The sequence below is a fragment of the Microtus ochrogaster genome, chromosome 1 (assembly GCF_000317375.1).
Source record: "Microtus ochrogaster isolate Prairie Vole_2 chromosome 1, MicOch1.0, whole genome shotgun sequence".
NCBI lineage: Eukaryota > Metazoa > Chordata > Mammalia > Rodentia > Cricetidae > Microtus > Microtus ochrogaster.
The window spans coordinates 87,389,987-87,411,983 of record NC_022009.1 but is presented as its reverse complement, the minus strand read 5'-3'; the positions used below and the strand labels follow the sequence as shown (position 1 = coordinate 87,411,983).

General features: G+C 36.5%; 1 protein-coding gene across 1 annotated transcript in view; it reads left to right on the top strand.

Annotated features, from left to right (window-relative positions):
• Positions 1–21,997, top strand: part of Naaladl2 (N-acetylated alpha-linked acidic dipeptidase like 2) — a 1,189,909-nt gene that overhangs the window by 522,953 nt on the left and 644,959 nt on the right. The window contains exon 3 of the mRNA XM_026789752.1: positions 11,977–12,478. Coding sequence (XP_026645553.1) covers positions 11,977–12,478 — 502 coding nt within the window. The remainder of the gene's footprint in view (positions 1–11,976; positions 12,479–21,997) is intronic.

Genomic DNA, 21,997 nt, shown 5'->3' with positions numbered 1-21,997 from the left:
CTAAGTTAATAGTTTATGATCTTACTGAGTTAAACTGACAGAACAGGAACTATAATTATTACTAATGTTGTAGTTGCTCATTTAAGACCCCATAGAGGGTATTTTCTATTTCTTTGCTTCCTTTTAATGAATTCTACTTTTGTCCATTCCTACATTGACTTACGGCCTTCTGATATGGAAACTTTTTTCTTAGATAAGGGGTAGTGACTTCAATTACACCCTGTTAGAATATGCTGTACCAACTGCATTGGCACTAATGTCCCAAAAGGAGTGTCCCCCTCAGGAAACTGGCAGATTGTCATATATATGTAAGCAGTTTAGTCCAAATTTGCACTTGCCAGCTGGATTACACCAAACAATTTTCTTTCAAATGGTTTTAAATGCATCTTTCTCTTTATAGCTTGTTCATGTGACATCTTGTAAGCATTCTTTCCCATGCCATTAGCAAGAATCAGGGTAACTCAAAGTTTTAACTGTATTCATCCCAGCTTAATAATCTAATCTCTTTAAATTTAGTTTATTATTACCCATTTTAGAGTGGGTTTTAGCCAGTTTTTTCTAAAACATAAAGCAAAGAAAATAATTTCCCTTTACTTTGAACACAATTTATACATTTAGTAAAGCATTTATTTTATATAGTTGACATACAGGAGAGCAATAAAATAAAGGCTCAATACATTTACAGAGATGGCGGCTGTAGTTAAAGCCATTTGACAAAGCCTCAAATGAAAATTAATCTCATTGTAGTGAAAAATTAAACCAGGGAAACATCTTTTGAATTATTGTTCTTACAATTTTGTCTACCCTGCTTTCAAGTTGAAATCTTTAAGGATTTTAATACCAAAAATTCATTCCATAAACATGGGAATTATTTTTGAAAAGTAGGTTAATGTTAATAAATTTGTGTCTGATGATTTTAGCTTGAGGGGAACTCTTAAGGTAAGAGAGGACAGCATACAGATGGCATGAAAGAATAAAAGAGAAGTTGTTACTTAGGATTAAAGAGCAGGAGCTGGAATGAAGGAGCAAGAAGATTGGGAAGGGTTAGTGGGGGGGAAGCTGAAAAATGTATGTAGACATATGTGTTTGAGATTGTTATAAGAGAAGTCATTACTTTGAATGCTAACTTTAAAAATGAAAGAGAAAATAAGCTACTTCAAAGAGAGATGTGTAGTAATACGAGCGGCGGGGCTTCGTCCCCAGCACCCCAGCCGCCTGCTAGCTTTTGCCCCGAAATAACAACACACAAACTGTATTCATTTAAACACTGCTTGGCCCTTTAGCTCTAGCCCTTACTGGCTAATTCTGATATCCCGATCAACCCATCTCTAATAATCTGTGAGCACCGGTCTTACTGGGAAGATTCTAGCCTACGTCCATCCTGGGTCGGAGCTTCATCACGTGTGTCTGCCTGGGAGCAGGGCATGGCGTCTCTGTCTGAGGTGTCTTACCTCACTTCCTCTTCCTCCCAGCATTCTGTTCTGTTTACTCCACCCACCTATGTTCTAAGCTATGAGCCCAAGCAATTTGTTTATTACTTAACCAATGAAATCAATAGATTGATATATGACACTCCCACATCAGAGATGCTACCTTTAAAACAAATGAACTAGTAGAAAACATTCTTTTAACTTTAATTTCCTTGTTTCTTGAGAATGTCACACATGTATACATTGAAATATGATCATATTCACCTCCTATTTCCCTGTTCCAACACTAACCGAATCTCCATCAAAGCCCTTTCAAACTTGATGTCCTTTAAAAACATTATAATCCATTTAGACCAATTAGTGAGTGTTGTGGGTTTGGCGCCTGACAGGTCTGCCTGTCACTGGGGTGTAGGGAAGTTCTCTGTTTACATCTTTACCAGCTAGGTGCCCTTAAGTATTTAAGTTGTATAATTACATGTGCCCCTTAAAGGCCTGATCCACCCCTGATCATATTTCTCTCTCTCTCGCTCTCTCGCTCTCTCTCTCATTCCTTCCCTCTGTCCCCTGGTGTTTGTCCATTTCTATCTCTCTCATATCCTCACTCCCATGGTGTTTTGCTTCAAACCCAGGGGTTATGTTAGGGTTAGACAACCTCTTACATCAGAGCTGTTGCACACTCTGATCTCTTAGGGTTCACCCTGGTAGGGCACACCAAAGGTACCATTTTTGCCACTTTATCACTTCAGTTAGACCCATAGAACACTATCAGTATTTTCTCATTGTACTTAAATATTCTATTACAGAACTGTCATAAGAAATTTAGAGACTGCATCATGCTTTAAAATTAATCTACTAGAGTCCTGTATTTACTCTTCTTGTAAAATGCATTTACAACAAAGAAAGCTTTGGAATGTCTTTCTAATTCCAATAAGACTCATAGCATCTCTTCTACTGAATTAAAATACTGTTAGGAACATCTAAGTCAGTGAATCATATCCAAATAATCATAAATTTGTAATAATGAACACACTGCATATATAGATAAATACGTGTAGTGTGTTTATGATTATATATTGCTAACTTCCGAGACTATTAAAGAGAAATATTTATCATTATAGGAAATCCTTTCCTTTATATAATTGTTCTTTCCATAAAGAGACTAAAGATAAACTCATCACTGTAATAAGATTTAGAACTGGTTGTTGAAAACCAGACATGGCAATTTTTATAAAACATTAACCAAAATGTCTCTTACCTATCTGCACCGTGTTATTTATTAACAAGGCGTTCCCCACTCTGGGGGTATTGGAGAACAGGGCTCCATTCCTCATTATATCTGGTCCTTCTTAATAAGACTTGACACATCTAGTTATGTTTCCTTTTAATTAGAGCTGAATTTTAATGTTGTGTGTAAACAAATTTTTCTTTGGGCACCCAGCTCACCAAAACAACAAAACAAAACAAAACAAAACAAAACAAAAAACTCTTAAGACTTATTATTAATTACTAATTGGAAAGCTCGACCTTAGCTTAGACTTGTTCCTATCTACTTCTTATAACTTTAATTAACTATATCTTTTAATCTACGTTTTTTATGTGTCTTATTGCCTTTACTCTGTGCCCCCCACTTTTTCTCTTCATTTGGCTCATGACTGACTTTCTTTTTCCCATAGTTCCCTATGTCTAGAAGTTCTAACAATACCTCCTGCCAAGCTATTGACCGTTTAACTTATTAAACCAAACCCGGTGACACATCTTCACATAGTGTAAAGGAATATTCTGCAACAGGTGAGAGGTCCAGACAGTTCTCTTTTCTTGGATTTTATGAAATTTTTATATTGAATTTTGTTAATAAATCATTTGCAAAAAGGTTAGAGTGTTTTCAGTGCTGTGAACACATGCATCTCATTTACTTTTTTACTGCAAATTTAATGTATGGCTACTTACGCTTTAAATACATGCAGCTTAGGCATACAGATATTAAAAAGTTATCCTAAGTTACAGAGTGCACCTAGAATATGATTGAAATAGTCTTAGAATATACACTGTTACTCTGAAATGTATAAAGGTTGAACACTGACATAGTAAAGTTCTCCTTATAGGAGTAGAAGGGTAGAACAATAGTTAAGATCACTTCTTTCAGAAAATGGGAGTTTTGAGTTCCATTCCTAGCACAACTACTGGTAACCCAGCTCCAGGGAAGACAATCATTCTTTCCTATTCCACGTTTACATGCAAGTACCCTACAGAAACATGCAGAGCACAGTCAAAAATATATCTTTAATATCTTAATTTTCTCCTTGTGGTTATTCAACGAGAGCGAATGCTCTGATCATATCCCTAAATAGAATAACTAATGCAGATCTTATTGTTTAATGTTTTAAAACATTTATCTACTTTCTCAATGTTTTGATAGCCACCATGTCATGATAGACCTGAAACTTTCACAAAATGTATTCTACACTTAAAAAATTCCAACTTATTACTATACTTCCTTTTATATCTATGTAATTTATTTTTGTTTCAGTCAGTATGAAGTTGATAGCCACCATGTCATGATAGACCTGAAACTTTCACAGAATGTATTCTACACTTAAAAAATTCCAACTTATTACTATACTTCCTTTTATATCTATGTAATTTATTTTCATTTCAGTCAGTATGAAGTTGATGAAATAATATTTAGAAAATTAGGCTTATATTAAGCATGTTATAATACTATATGAAACTTCCTTATATTTATATGTTAATGTGTGTATGTGATATATGGTCATGTTCACTTAGTTGTTATGTACATATATGTGCACATACACATATGTTCAATTGAGGAAGCCAGAAGTAGACGCTGGATATCTCTCTACATTGTCTTCCCCATTATTTTGTCATGTTCTTTCTGTTACAGAACCTGGATTTCATTGATAGGCTAAGGATGACTGGTTACTGAACTCTAGAAATTCTGTGTCTCAGCGTTCCCAGGTCTGAGGATTACAGGGACCCAAGCCATGTCTGTATATCAGGATTCCCAGGTTTGGTGTTACGGGGACCCCGTGCAATATCTCCCTTTGATTTGGGAGCAAGGTATCTGACATCAGATTATCACACTTCATACTTACATGAAAAGCATTTTGCCAACTAAATCATCTCTCCAGTTCTGCTAATTTATTATATTGATCTAAGCTTATTTTAGACTGAAAAAATATTTTTAATTCAACTCAGAGCTCCTTTAACTTTTCTTATAGAAGAATAAGTGTATGTGAATGAAAAGTGCTTCAGCATTTGAATTTAAAAATGTTAATATAGGAACATCTTTTCTAAGTAAAGATCTGTTGAAATCAAAAGAATGTATTAGACTATGCATTAAACACATTTTTAAAAAAGGATCAAATATCATACTATAGCGAGTATGCATATTGTTCAAGTTTCTACTAAAAGAAACATGACAAATTCTATGGCTTTATCTATACAATGCTGCATTTTTTTTTTTCCAGGGAGATTTATGGAGTGTGCTGGATATTTACTTTCTTTCTTTTTTTTTCAATTTGATATAATCCTGAAACATCTGGGAAAGGGAAACCCTCAACTGAGAAAATACCTACACAATATTGGCCTGTAGAAGTATTTGTGGTGTTTTCCTGATTATTGATCGATGTGGGAATCTCTCCCAGCCCACTGCCTGTTGGCCCAGCTCCTATTACTGAGCTGGTGGTTCTTGGTTCTGTGAGAAAGCAGGCTAAGCAAGCCAGGGAAAGCAATAATCCTCCATAGCCTCTCTATCATCTTCCACCTCCAGGTTCCTGCTTGGTTGGATCTCTTGCCTCAGCTTCCACAGTGATGGAATGTGAGCACTAAGTTATATGTAAACAAATAAACCTTTTTCCTCCCAAGCTGCTATTGGTCATAACATTTACCATAGCAATAAGACCAAACTAGGACATAAGATTAGCATAGTTTAAAGTCTCTGTGTTTGTACTACTTTTAAGCCACTTGAAGTGACATAACACCTTAAGTTTAATGGACTAAACATAAGACGTTTAAAGTCACAATTATATTATCATAACGTATATCTACAGTTTGTCTTTCCCATTTCACTCTGGAACTCAAAAATATTAGTTAAAGGAAGTATGCTATGTCACTTACTTGCCTTTTAAAGTACAGCTGTTTTATTTTATAGGGAAGTGCATTCTTTGGAGGAAAGGAATCATTTACTTTTTCTCAAGATATCTTAATAATTTTAGTCATTTGGAGTTTATTTTTCCATTTTGTTTTTATTTGGTTCATTGAGTATGGTACATAAAAATAAACTGCTAGAGAAAATACTAGATGTCATATTTTATAATAAATATAATGTTTTCTATAAGAAAAGAAAAATGTTAAATGAACTAGTAAATTTAATGTATGTATTTTTTGCTTGTAAATGTACAGATGCCTGTATAAAATGAATTTAATATGTACATAAATTTAATATAAATAAATTGAATTGCTTTTCCAGGTAAAGGATTAAAATTTTCCATTATATATGCTATTACAAACTCATTTTCTTGACTATTTTTCAAAACTTCTTCTGATGTTTATTATATCAAGTGACTCCACCACTCTTTGATGCAGGTACTGCTCCACCAGATGGAAGATTTTGTTGAAAAATGATTAGTGTGTAATGACTCTGAAAGTGGATTTCAGGCAGGCGTCCATCCCGGTGAGGACCTCGTATCTGTATCTGCATTACACTCTAATTGATGGCTCTGCCTGATGCTTGAGAGGCGTTAAATTGCTGATGCACTTGTGATGGAATGCCCATTGTCAGGCTGGAGAGGAAAACTTGCTCTCACCCTTGCTGTTCACTTTAAAATGATTTGTAGGGAGATGACTTTGAATGCTTATTTTAGAGGTCAGAATTATAATTATCACAATTCTTTCATAGATCTCATATGCCAAGACTTCATTGCAACAAGCTGCGTTTGCCTATAATATTACAAAATCTCAGGTCTTTTTAGGGGATTTGTTTCCAAACGCCAGCTTATACTTTCTGGTTGAAGAATTCAGATTTGAACTCTGGTTTGTTCCATGTATGGCAGAGTAAATCTTTCATTCCTTCAGCTATCTTTGGTTTTTTTCAGTCTACACAGTATATTTTGTTAAATGTATCATTTATACAGAGTGTTATTGTGAGTCCACCTCTATTTCTTATCAGTCATCACTTAAGCTCTCTGAAATTGTCACCACCCTGAGATGTCATTCATCTTATCTGCGTATTTTGTAGTGATAAAAACAGAAAGCAAGCACAGAGCCATAAAAGAACCAAATAAAACCAACAATTTTAAGCAAATGCTAAGTTTTCTTAAATTGTCTGGGCAAAATTATTTTAGAAAAGAGTCAAAACTGAAGGAGTGAGAGATAGAAAAGTATAATACAAGAAGCCATCCCCAATGTTCTAATACCTACCAAGTAACAACTGCATAATTATGGCTAATATGTCACATTTAGTTTGGATGTACAGACGTTATTAGTTTCTTCTGTCATTACTATGATCAAATGCCTTGCAAGAAACAACTTAAAGGGCAAATGATTTATTTAGTTCATTGTTCAAGGATATACAATCCATCAAAATGGGGAAGTCTATGCAGCTAGGGTCTCTGTGGAAGTAGGAGATTGGCTGCGTTGCTCTTTACGTCCTTGTGGATCTAGAGGGAAAACTGAGAGCGGCAGTTAGGCGGGACTATAATCTTCAAATACCAGGTTCATATCTCTTTGACTGTTCTCTTGGCCATATATCTAGAAGCCTCCACGACGTTGCAACCGCAAGCTGTCTATGGGACACATTTTCCATTCATACCATGGTATGGACTAAATTTAAATTAAAAATACAAAAACAAACCATAGTATGTATATATGGCTCTTTTATGTTTTTTTTCCCACCATTCACAATGTCTGACAGAATTACATATTTATGTTACATTATATAAGTCATTTTATTTCTTTGTTCTTTTGTATTTATTATTTTTTGCCCCTAAATCTTGAAACATTGCTCCAGATTCTTTTAATAAAAACTGCAAGTAGTAGATAAGCTTCGGTTCATGTTACCATGTTTACAAAGGTAACATCTCTCCAAGGTAACAGAGAATCCCTCCCCTTTTCTAAGTTTTCTTTCTTAGCGTTGAAAAGCATCCCAGCATGTGAAGCATCCCTGTCTAGCTGCCATTCTAAGATCTGCAAATGAACTGTGCTCATGCTTTCTGATTTGTAATATTTTCCTTGCCTGATTTTGTGGTTCACATTCCTCCCCTTTGGGTAAAACTACCAAAACAACTATGTTTTCAAGATTTCTTTCTTTCCTTCTTTTCTTCTTTCCTGCCTTTCTTTTCTTTCTTCCTCCCTCACCCCTCCCTCCCTCCTTCTCCCCCTCTCTCTTCCTTCCTTTCCTTCCTTCCTTCCTTTCTTCCTTTCTTCTTTTCTTCTTTTCTTTGTATATTTTTGTGTAGGAGTGCTTGTCTGAATGTTTGTTCATGTTTCATGTATGTCTAGTGCCTGTGGATGCCAGAAGAGGTCAAATCCACACAGTAGTTTTGTATTCTAGGAGCTGAATCCATCTCCTCTTTAAGGACAGTGAGTATTCAAGTTCTAAGCACTTCTCTCCAACTCTAAGAATAGACATTCTTAATGATTTCCATTGTTCTGTGACCCACATATGTGGTATCTTCGTCAATATGGTGTAACTGTCCAGTTGTAGTGGTTAACCAGGAGTAATGTCAATAACTTGTACTGTCTGGGGTTCTGTGGGAAATCATTTCTCAAAGAGAAATAATCCTGGCCCTGGGTTTGTATTTTCTAGACTGTGATGACTACTAGAGGAGCTGTTCCTTTGTTACAGGGTAATTTGTTTTAAATTCTCTCTCTCTCTCTCTCTCTCTCTCTCTCTCTCTCTTTCTGTGTGTGTGTTTTGAAGCTTCTACAGTAGTAAATTTCCATATGACATTTTCAAAAGGTCTCTAGTGTTCATTACCACATCCTTTACCCTTTCCTCCCACCCCAACTCACAGAACCCTTTTAGTTCCATTACTTCTTTCCCCCATTTTACCAACACATTGTATCTCCTCTCCTCCAAAAGCCCTTCCCTTGTGGTCTCTCACAAATTTCCTGACCTCGAGATTTCTGTCCGGTGCTCCAATTTGGGTCTCTGTCTCTGTCTCCTTTCATTGCCTGATGAAGGTTAATATTCAGGGGGATGCCTATATGTTTGTCTTTGGATTCACCTTCTTATTTAGCTTCTCTAGGATTGCGAATTATAAGCTCACTGTCCTTTAATTATGGCTAGAAACCAAATATGAGTGAGTACATCCCATGTTCCTCTTTTTGGGTCTGGCTTACCTCACTCAGGATAGTGTTTTCTATTTCCATCCATTTGTACGCAAACTTCAAGAAGTTCTTGTTTTTTACTGCTGAGTAGTACAAATCAGGAGCAGAAGGAGGGGGAGCACAAGCAAGGAACTCAGGACCGCGAGGGGTACACCCACATTCTGAGACAATGGGGATGTTCTTTCGGGAATTCACCAAGGCCAGCTGGCCTGAGTCTGAAAAAGCATGGGATAAAACTGGACTTTCTGAACATAGCGGACAATGAGGGCTACAGAGAACTCAAGAACAAGGGCAATGGGTTTTTGATTCTACTACACGTGCTGGCTTTGAGGGGGCCTGGGCAGTTTGGATGCTTAACTTACTAAACCTGGATGGAGGTGGGCGGTCCTTGGACTTCCCACAGGTCAGGGAACCCTGATGGCTCTTCAAGCTGATGAGGGAGAGGGACTTAATCAGGGGAGGGGGAGGGAAATGGGAGGCGGTGGCGGGGAGGAGGCAGAAATCCTCAATAAATAAATAAATTAAAAAAAATACATGTTAAAAATGAAAAAAAAAACAAATTTCCTGACCTCTATGGATATTCTAAAAGGAACACACATATCTACATATTCAACACAAACATACACATACAAGAAAAATGCAAATAAAGTTAGTCTTTAAGGCTCTGAATTTCTTCAGTGGAATCTAGAACTAGCAACATGATTGGAGCTAAGAGCCTGGGACTATATGCCACATGCCTGAAGGGCGGGGCTACTACTGTCATTCAAATCAATTAACATTGTATTAAAATGAGTTTAGTTACTTACCATTATCCACATACAGTAGTGCATCTCTCAACTTTCATCAAAGCAGCTTCTTGTTGTAGTAGATGGTGATCAGCAGAAACCCACACACAACTTGTCAAAATACAGAGAATAAAAAGACTGTGAGTGTTTAGCACTAATTGGGACTTTGTAGCATATGCTATTCCCCCAAGGCATAGGGATGATGGAGGAAGAGGGAGCATAAAGACAGTAGGAGTCGTAGGCTGTGTATGACTGTAACAAAGCAGTGTTCTGGACAGAAGACAGTTGTATTTATGAACTCACAGCAGTTGGGGCACCATGCAGAACACTTATACAAGTTCAAGGCAGGCAAAATCTCAGCATTGAGTCTTAGAAGATGGGTGCCCCTTTCTGAGGACCTATTTGCAATTGAAACTGCTTGGAAAGAGTACGTCGGTTTTCTTTAAGGTTCTATGATCCCACTCTTGGTAGGACCATGCTCCAGGGTTGACCCTTCACCCGAGTGTAATTGCAATCACTGTGTTTAAATAACCAAATGAAGGGCATGAAATTGGATGAATAGAGATGGGGGTGGATTTAGAAGGATTGGGGTAGGCAGGTAAATATGATCAAAATACATTATATGAAATTCTTGAGGAATTAAGAAACGGTATTAAAAATAATAAGAAAGCTTAAATTCATTCTTTCCATATATTCTATTAGAACAACTCTGCAGATTTTGTCTGTTCTTTTGTGTTTTGTTTGTATTTGTCTCTGAAGATTGATTGTCTTGTTTCCCTTGTAGGTAGAAGGACCCATCCATCTTTACCTTTGTTCCTTCTCCTACTGACTGATATAAATGACATACTCTGTTTGGGCTTAATTCTGGATAAGAATGAATCCTAGTTGACAGAGTAGTATATGAGAATTTTAGAATTATATTTTTGTTGTGCATGATTGAATATTAAGTTACATGTAATATTCCTAAAAATTGAGAATTTTTCTGTTATTTGGGTCTCTGTTAGCCAACCTGTGGGACGTCAGAATTCAGTGGCTGATGCTACCTTCTCTCATGAGGTCCTAATTTTTAATCTTCTTTGTTAATGTTAATGTTGATTTGTCAATGACTATCATTAAGAATTAATTTCCAAATACCACTTGAGCTTTGTGCTTTGCTATTTCTACTTGGAGATACAGAAATATCATCTCAGCATCCAGCTAAGATGACAAACCCAGAACATATAAAAATTAAGTGGAAACACTGTAGACACTGTCATTTGAAGCGATAATGTTCCAGTGGCTTTCAGAACTGTGACTTCCTACAGTTAATTAGCTGACTTATCCTAAAACCACTCTGTAGGACACAACGGACAGTCATCCAAAACTGTAGGAGAGAACAACTTCCATGTGCCACTTGCAAGGTTCTGAAGCTAAGACCCCCCCATGCTTCCAAAGGGTTTAGTCTTTGGACCTATTCCATGCTGTACTTTTACTTAAACTTCACTGATCTAGGCTAGTTCACATCATAGTTCCTGGGAGTACTTTACTCCTTTATGACTGCTTAAAAATTTCCAGCCCCTTTCTTCAGCCACGGCTGTATGAATGTGCCATGTTTTCCTTCATGCAGTTCTACAGATCGGACCCTTGTTGATGGCTTTACAGCTTCCAACCTTAGTTTGCAAAAACCACTCTAGTACACATAATCATCCTAAGAATGTTTATCCTTTTTTCCTCATAGGAGATCAAATCATTACTTCATTGTATTTGTCCTTACATCGTTTAACATTGTTTCTAAAGTGGTTAACATTGACTTCATGTTATACATTTTGGATATTTGTGTGCTCCGGTCACTCTCTACAGCTACAGAGATTGGTTGTGTATGTGTAGATTTTAATGCTTTTTAAATAGGATTTCTTCCAAATACTTTCAACTTTTATTGCTTAGATCTTATCTATTATATTTAACAGAGAAATAGGATTAAATTGCTGATCACTAAAGGTTGCTTTCCATGGGGAAATGATTACCCTTACTAAATGTAGGGGGCATGTGTGTACATGTGTGCACGTGGTTTGAAGGCAGAAGTCAAGGGCAGGTGTTCTCACTTTTCTTATACAGATGGGTCTTGAACATGCACGTGTATCTAAGATGCCTGTCCAGCAAGCCCCAGGGATTCCATGTTTCTGTCTCCTGGGTGCTAGGATTGTAGTAGTCTGTACCATTACAGTCAGTTCTCTTGCCTGAGTATTGGAGTCTGACCATAAACCCTCATGTTTGAGCTACACATGCCTAAGCCATCTGTCCAGACATGAATCATTGTAGTTTTATGCTCCCACATAGACATCCTTGTTAAATATTTTGTTTTTACTTTTAATTTTAAAAATAAAAAGCTTATTTTAATTTAGTATAATTTTCATTTTCTCTTATTTCCATAGGTAAAAAGATGGCTTATCAGAAGGTCAATGCAGATTTAAGAACCTCAGGAAACTCACCTTACTTAGACAATGACGACATCCCAGCCACTGCCCTTGACTTAGAGTGGGATATGGAGAAAGAACTGGAAGAACCTGGCTTTGACCAGTTCCAGCAAGATAATGCTGAGACTCAGAACTTGGGGCACTCAGAAACTTTAGACCTCCATCTTGATTCCATTCAACCAGCTGCTTCACCCAAAGGAAGGTTCCAGAGACTTGAAGAAGAGCCTGACTATGTTACCCACTACCCAAGATCGGCACCAAAGAGCAAACACTGCAACTTTTGCTACCTTTTAAAAATAGTTTGCACAGCCACAACTTTATTTATTTCTGGAATTCTAATAGGTTATTATGCACATATGAATTGCCCTTCTGATGACACACCATCAGGAACAAAGGACCTTCAGTTATACCAGGATATTCTTAAGACAATCAAAGCAGAAGATATTAAGAAGTCTTTCAGGTAGGTGCAGAGGAATGGATGTTGGGATGCATTTTCTGGAAAATAAATCTCTGAAGAGAGATTGTACTGGGGAGACAAGCAAGTTTGTCAAGTGGGTGGATACAACTTACGCCAGGAATAGAAACTTATGGAAGAATATGCATTTTCAGGTTTATGCCTCTGCAATATATATTTATGATGTACTTCTATGAATTGATAATAGTAAGCATGACTACAATGGCAACTAAAAGACTCTAGCCTATGCATTTTCTCCCTTTGAGAAAGCCTGGTAGGCCACATTGAGATGCAAAGATGGTTTGAAACAAAGGTAATAAAAACTAGGATATTTGTCCTATGGTTACAGACTTGATTGGCACTTATAACGTGCTTTATAGGATGAGATAACTGCCATTAATTACTCAAGGGGGATTTGGACTGTTGACACCCTGCATTCTTCCCCTTTCAAGTAAACACTCTCTTACTTGAAAATATGTCATATTCTAACCATCAGACAGTCCAAAATGCTACGTTCTCAATTGCGCATGACTTAGTGGATAGCTATGGGACCAGAATGCATTGATTACTCAATCAAATTATAATAAACCAGTCTTATTGAGAACTTAATCTGAGTTGTTAGGAAGAGCACCAATGTCACACATGTGACAATTTGACAATTGTGTTTGTTATTGGCTGGCAGTTTACATGCATAATAAAATGGATGGAGAAGAAATACTGGCAAATATCTTCTGAGAACTTAGGAGAAACAAGCATCCCTTTAATCATTTATACGTAGCTGGAGTCCAGCATTGTTGCCTCCCCAGGATGTTTGTTGTGGGTGACAATGATTTACAGCTGCAGAGTTGCTGGCAAGTGAGCATGTCTAGTGATCTTCCTGGGAAAACTTACACGGAAGATGTACGATGTGTAGCAACTCTGATGAATTCTAATACTCTCCCTGAACACATGTCTAAGTGACAGATGGGAATACTGTTCTTCTGCACAGCTTGTCTGCTTTTCACTGCTGCTTAAGCATCCATGGAAGTGTAATTGGCAGGTGATAATGCTTTCTATGATATGTCCCAATGTAAACTTTCTGTACTGAATTGAGTTAAAAGTTGTGTTTTATAAAGATCTACTATGTCAGTTATGGGTAGACCTATACATCAGGAAATTCCTTAAATATTTCAAGCAATGAGTATTCAATTATTTTACTTTATTTCATGTGTTGTGTAAGGTTTATGTACACATGTATCTGAAGAGATCAGTATCAGGGGTTTTCCTTATTTGTTCTTCATCTTCTTTTTGAGATAGTGTCTGTCTCTCTTTGAAGCTGCTGTTATATATTCACCCAGTTGGCCAACATGCCATAGTGTCTTTCTGTTTTCTTCTTCCCAATACTGAGACCGCAGCTGTTACTTGTAGCCATGCCTGGTTATTGCATGGGCGATATGGAAAGAAATCACATATGCTTGCAAGACATGTCCTTTATTGACCAAGCTACTTCTCTAGTCAGCCCCTGAACAGTAGATATTCAATATCGGTCTGTTATTTCATCACTGGTGAAGAATGTGAAACTTTACAGAAAATAGGGAGGCAGTCCAGAATGAAGCCACCATTAAACTTAGAAAAATAAACAGGTGGGAACAGGACTTTCCTGCTTACACAAGTGCAGGCAGGATGCAGCCTCAACTGGGGACAATAGCAGGTCTGTAGAGAGTGAGAACATAGCATCCCAGTTTGCTCCTGACCCTCAGGGTCCTAGAAGATCCTCCAATGACTGAATCCAGAAGGATGCTCACTGGGAAACTGCTTCTAAACGTGTCAGAGGCTGAAACAGGGAAGGGAAGAAGGTCTTCATAAGTGATGCCTCTGGCAGAGGGGTGCAGTCTCTTAAACGGAACCAGTAAAGTAGAACCATGTAACCAGTAAAGTAGAATCATGTAACCAGTGAAGTAGAACCATTTAAAGCTGAGTTTACTTCACCAAGGCATTCAGGCTCAGTTTACTTCACCAAGGCAACCAGGCTTCTGCAAGGGACTGTAGATTAATTTGCTCTTTAACATTAAGGGAATTGCTTTCTCCCCAAGCTACATGTCAGTTTTCAGTTTATCAGCAAAGTGTAGTTCATAGACTCAAACCTAATTTTTTTCTTTACTTTGACTTAGTGAGAGTTAAGTCTGTATAAGGTCATGGGGGATTTCCTGTTTGATTTTATTTACTAACTAGGCTACATATATGTTTTCCTTCTTTGCACCTTATTAATTTTGTTTATTTTTCAGCACTTTGAAAAGCTTGCTAATATCCTTATTTCAAATAAACAACAAATGATAAAAATTTAAATATATAACTAAGTAAAAGTACTATTTTCCCAACAATGGACCTTGAAGGTGTGTGGATTTTATTTTCTAATTAAATGAAATAAAATCAACTAAATGTGATATATCTAAACTTAGCCCCAAAATACACTTTACAAGGGATTAGTCTATAGGAATATCCCATGGTAAGACACATATTCAATTGTGCTCTATAAAATTTTCTTATTCATATGGTTTTCTTAGATAATAGTGATTTTGCCCAAATATGTTTATACTAGCTATCTGAATAATATCCTCTCAGTCAAGTCAGTTTTTCCTCAAAAAATATTGTTATTCCATTGATCAACAAGTCTGGTCCTCTGCCAGCACCATACTGTTTTAATTATTATAGCTCTATAGTACAATTTAAGATCAGGGATGTTGATACACACTAGTTATTTAGGATCTTGCTTGCTATCCTTGGTTTCTGTGTTAATATAAAAAGCTGAAAATTATCTTTTCTATCCCTGTGAATATTTGTCTTGTAATATTGATTAAGATTGCATAGAACCTACAGATTGCTTTTGGTAGGATGGTCATTTTACTCTATTAATCCTGAGTGTATATTTTAATTCAATAATTTTCTTGGGTTTTGACAATCCAGATACCATAAAATATAGAATGGAAGAGAAGTATGTACTCTAGATATGTCTCCTACTATTTCACTTTACATAATTAGGACAACATATACAAACGCTATAAATTATCAACCAAAAATCACCCATTCTCGTACCTTTTTAAAAAATAACCCTTACCATTACCTATCAATCAAAAAATTGCATTGTGCCACAAATATTTTCTTGATAACTACTTTAGATGTATCTTCAATTAAATATACTTAGAACAATGTTTGCAGTTAATGAATGTAAGTATATATAACCACACTAACATACTGCTTAGTGGTAAGTGCTATAGGTGTTAGGAACTTTCTTCAGCCATTCCTCATAAAAGAATATTTAAGTTCTTCCAAACATTCTTAGAGATAAATGTTTGTATTTTTATTTAATTATTCTTTTCTCCATAAATGCCTGGAAGCAAATAACCACTTCGGAGAGTTTAATTTAGTTGTTTACTTTGTGATATAAAATTGCTTTGCAAAACCACCAGCCTTCTAGGTCCCCATTACTGTTTGTTTTTGATAGACAAAAATAAAGTTATATCATTTTTCATTTGTTAATTGACTTCATTTGTATTTCTTTTTGCTTATATCAACTACTTTTTAAAGAATCCACCTCACCTAGATTTTACAGGTTCAGAAACAAAATATTTTAATAGAAAAATAGAATGTGATATATATAGCAATTGTTGAGTTTATTTTGTAGTTACATTTTTAAATTTTAGTTTTTGTTTTTAATTTTATTCACAGATATTGTATTTAAATAATTTCCACCCCTTTCTAGCTCTTCTCCACATCCCCCTATCAAAGTCATGACCACTTTAATTCTTATCATTTTACACGCGCGCACACACACACACACACACACACACACACACCACCTATTAATTTCATTTCATGTAGCTCATACGTTTATGTGTTTTGAGTTGACAACTTGCGACTGAATAATGTAGCAGGATGCTCATTTGGAGTGGAAGACTAGTTCTCCCTCTTTTAGCACCTATTAATTGCATGTAGATTTTTTCATCTGTGAAATCTCCCCCATCGTCAGTAACATGTCACGGGTATTGTCATTGTGCTTGCTTTGTATAGTCAACCATATCCTTGAGTTTCTGTGCATGCAGTTTGCTGTCATATGTAATACTATCTCACAGCGGAGGCTCTGGTCCTCTGGCTCTTACAGTCTTTCTCCTTCCTCTTCTCCAGTGTGCCCTGAATCGTAGGTGTAGTAGGGTTGTCTTGTCAATGTATCAATTTGGATTAGATACCCCACAGTAAATTGTTCTCTACATCTTGACCAGCTGTGGATTTCTATAATTATCTGCCTGCTTTAAAAAAGAAAATAATTTTATGAAGAGTGAAAGCTACACATATCTGTGAGTATAGGAGAAGTATCTAGAAGGCAGCTAGAATACAGTTAGAAACTACTAAAGCAATTTGGGAACAGGACAATAGTAAGTTCTTAAAGGCTGTTGACATTATCAGCCATAGGAAGATAGTTAGGTTTATAATAATAAACCTCTTTCCTATTGAGTGTGCCTATGTACTATTAGTGATCAACTGATTTCTCCTGGATCTATGTATCATACATAGTGTTCCATGTTGTTCATTGTTGTAGTTTGTTACCTTTGATGCAGGGTGGGGTATTGATAGATTTTTCTCCCTTGACAGCTTACATAACAACTCCTGATACTATGAGAGCTAGTCCTCAGGGAAGAGGCTTCCAGCCAAGCCCCACTCAATTCTTCCATGTCTTATTTCACAAGTGTAAGCAGTTCTACCCTTCTCAGAAGTGACTGAGGGCAGAAAAAAACCTACAATGTTTGGAGTCTTTCATGCTCCCCTGATCAATAACTTGAAGAGAGGATTTCCACACCTGGCACTGGTCCATTGTTGTTGCTGCTCTTTGTTTTTTATTTTGTTTTAGATAGCCTGTGTGTCTTGAAGGAAGCATTACCACCTCAAGTACCATAACTTCTTTGAAATATATAGGTGTGTGTACATGTATATATATATACATATATATATATGTGTGTCTGTGTGTTTACACATATGCTTACATATGTATGCATTTTAGGCAACTATGTTTTCCTGTGACTTTTCAAACATTCATGATGTTATTTTCCTTCCTCCCTTCCTTTGTCTTTGTATTGCCTCCCTCCTAAATCCCCAGCTAATCAGCTTTGATCCATTTTGGTCTCCATAGTACTTTGTCCTGCTCTTATTCCTATAGATGCATTTTGTTATCAAATGCACTGTAAGTTTATCAAATGTAACAACAAGATAAAGCTCTCTAGCAATTTGTCTCATTTAAATATCTACACTTATTGGAGTGTTTTAATTTATTATCTGCCTTAATACAGTGAGTTAGACATGTGTGAAGTTACACTATGATGTCATCTTTATGTATGTAAAACATTTTCATCCTTAGATGGGGATTAACTGTTCAAAAACCTTTAGAAATATTTTAAATACTTTCAACATTGTGGTGATGATTGAGAGCCTGCTCAGAAACATAACCAATTGTGGCATTTCAGAAATAGTAATATTCTAGTAATTATTTTATTTAATATGAAAAATGGAAGTTGTTTCTCAAATCCTATTTATATTTGATATTTTGAAATGTATTTTCAAAGATCATCTTCTTCCCTCTCACATACTCTTCCTTCTTTCTTAAAAGAAGTATTTTGTGTATATTCCTATGGGTTTATACCTGAGAGCTCAGTCTTCAAAGGCCACAAGATGACATCAGATTCCCCAGAACAGAAGCTCAGTGGGTAGAGAACCACCCGGCAGGAACTGGGATTAGAGCTTAGATTGTTTTAACTGCTGCTCGGTCTCTCTACCTTCTTTGTTCAACTCTTTTCATGCTCTTTTACTTTACTTTAGCAACTAATTTATTTTATTATTGTGTGTATGTAAAATACTCTGTACCAGGTGACCCTACTTAGAACATTTTAGTTAGGTGTCTGTGATTTAAGGACATTACCCAAGGTGTGACAAATGGGCAACATACTTAAATTCCTTTGCTTGTCTCTTTCTCCTGTACCCATGAATCACAGCGCTTGGCACTACTGTTTCTAACTCCTTAGAGTCCTTTTCGTTCCACACATTAGCAGATCTTACTTCAGAGTCAGAGGAACAGAAGGGAAGTTCTTCCAGTCTTATTCTAATGGGATCGCTATGCTAGATCACGTGGTGAGAATCAGCTTTATTGAAATTATCTTTGGAGAGTATCCATCGCAACACTGACAGGTGACCATACTCTAAAAAGCCTGGGCTTTGGTTTGAATTGCCATTTTGTGATCCTTCAAATTTAATCACCTTAAAGGAGGCTGTATAGGCTCAAGACATCTAGGACAGAATATGGATTTGTTTTACTCCCGACTTCTCTGTTCACAAGTAAGAAGAATGTAAAGAGCTCTGCTGCCTTGTGGTTTCTTGATTCAGCTCACCTTCTAGCTTCCTTGTTACATAATGTCACTGTTTTTCCTGGGCTCAGTTCCCACACCTGCCATTCATCATTCCCACCTCTTTCTATTCTAAATCTATTCTTTTCTTCAAAAAGAAATGAATCATTGATGTTGCTCCAGAATATTCAAAACTACAATCTTCACCTAAAAATGAAAGCAGAAAAGTCCTTCATGAACACCGGGGGTTAATGTTTACATTATCAAAGAGTTAGATAGAGTTTGGTGTTAGTGGTATTTTTGTCCTCTGACCAAGAGAATCTGTCATATCTGTTGCATCTGCTCTCCTGTGTTTTATACCAAGGCCCATTCCTGCTGTTCTTCGCTACTGCCATTCTCAACCCAGAACTGTCTCTCTACTTCCTGGTTTTAGTCATTGCATAATTGTTCTGGCTGAGTCTTCTTCACCCTTCTCATTCTGTTCCTTCTCTTTTTTTCTTTTTCATTTTACATCTTGCATTATAGAAGATGATAGCAGGAACATTGGCACAAATGAAGAAAGCATAAAGGCACTGCTATTTTAATTAAAGAAAAATGTGTAAACGTATAACCAGTGTCATAAGTCAAACTATGCAAATGATGACTGAATTTACTAGAAAAAGAAATGACGGTTTCTTAAGGAAGTAATTAGATATTCTACCATTGAGCTTCCACATTACAATTATACATTGTCTTAAATTTAATCATAAAAGGAATGCATAGGATATGATAATTTAATTATGCAGGAACCTCATTACTCTGAACTTTAGATAAAGCATTGCTTAACTTAGAATTGTTTAAAGTCATGAAGAAAGACATTACTATTTTTTACTGATTGAATAAGACTCACAGATATATGAGAGCTAAAGTCCTACCTCCTCTTCAGGCAAATGAGGATTGTTGAAAACAGAGGTTTGCCTGCAATGCACTCAACTTGCTCAAATACTAGCTGCCTAGAGTGTATGGTCCAAGTATCATCTCTATCATAGCTCTTTCATATCACATAAATTTTGTATCATTTTTCCTCTCTCTATCCCTGCAACTAACTCTATGCACTTCAACTACTTAGGGGTGTACTACTTTCCACAGTGGAGGGAAAAAAAATTCGACAAATTGAGTAGTACTAGACAGGAGTTCAATAAAACTAGCATTGAAGAGCATAGAGCCAGCACATGGTTGCCCTTGATAAACCTTTCTTTCCTATGCATTATCCTTTCAATTGCTGGAAAATAAAATGACATTCTAATTACGCATGGTTCCTTAGTGATTTTTTTATATATTTAATGCACATTTTAACAGTTTGTACCCAATATTAATTTTTAAGTTGGAAGGCTTTGTTTTTATTACATAAACATAGATATGAAGTTCTACTACAGTACAGCTGAGATTGACGGGGGGCGGGACCAGTTTTTACTGGCTTTCTGTTTTATCTTGAAGTATCACTTTATTTCTACCCCCTCTCTTTCTTCCTCCTTCTCCTCCTCCTCCTTCTTCTTCTCCTCCTCCCTCTCTCTCTCCTTCCCCTTCCCTTTCCTGTACTTCTCCTTCTTCCTCTTCTACTTCTTTTCCTGTATCTCTTTACTTCACTCTACTGAATCCCTCAAGTCTTACTGTACAACACAAAAGAACCTGGAACTTGCTGGGTCTCACAGGCTGATCTCAAACTCATGATCTTCCTGTCCCTGCAACCTGAGTGTTGGGAATCTATATGTACACCATATTGGTGCTTCCCTGACAGTGAGATATTTCTATCTCATTCATCAGGATCTCTAGACTGACTCAGAAGTTTGTCCTAAAATTTGTTTAACTTTAATATAGTCACATATAGTCACATGCTTTTGTTCTTTTTCTTTTCTCTCTCTCTCTCTCTCTCTCTCTCTCTCTCTCTCTCTCTCTCTCTCTCTCTTTTTGTTTTTTCGACACAGGGTTTCTCTGTGGCTTTGGAGCCTGTCCTGGAACTAGCTCTGTAGACCAGGCTGGTCTCGAACTCACAGAGATCTGCCTGCCTCTGCCTCCCGAGTGCTGGGATTAAAGGCGTGATCCACCATCGCCCAGCTGTTCTTTTTCTTATGAATTGATTATAATATGCTCTTATTTCCATTCACCATCTTATCTTATTCATTTCAAACAGAAGCAAACTGAGTCAGGTGTAATAAAAAGAGATAAAAGAATCATTTCCTTGATGAACATGCATATCGGCTTCTTGCTGGCTTGCCCAGCTTTCTAGCACACCCACTGTAAAAGTGTTGGCAATGACAACAGTAGCTGGAGTAAGGCGGGGTTTCAGCAAGTACAGGTTTTCAATGGCGTTTTTCTCTTTAACAGCTAAGGAAATCAAGATTCAAAGGTTGGGCACAGTCATGTGAAAGTTAAAATTTGAAAGTCCAAAGCTGCAGAAATCGAGGAAGTTACTTGAAATTTTCTGCCAAAGACATCAATTCAATAGTCTCATAAAGACGCTTTACATGTAACAGAGTAATACATATTTAAAAGAGACTATATAACATTTATCAAAGCAAACTAAATATTTTATCGTATTCACTGGAAATTTCCAACAGGTCTTTCTAGATGGGACAGAAACTAAATATGGCTGGTAGTTTAAGTCCACAAAGCAAATGAAGGAAACATCATACACACACACACACACACACACGCACACACACGCACATACTCACACACACATGCACATACTCACACACATGCACATACTCACACACATGCACACACACATACTCACACACACATGCACACACACAAATACACACACATCATACACACACACATCATACACACACATACAACTCTTGTTGTCTTTGTTTCTCTGGAGAACACAGGATGAATCTATACTGATTTATGGAACCTATATAAAATGGTATAATTTATCTTGATTAAAAAATCCTGTATAATTTTATAATAATTTAAACTATCTCCCCTTAGGAATAAACTGAATAATGATGCTGAATATATTATGCTCAATGAAGAGTAATTCTTCACAAATGTAGTCTAGCTTTTGAGAAAGTGATGAAGAGAAAAGGTGAATTTAAGGCCAGTCTACCAGCATTGGAAGTTCCTATCAAAACTGAATTTTTAAAAAATTACCAAGCTCTTGGCTAGCATCATA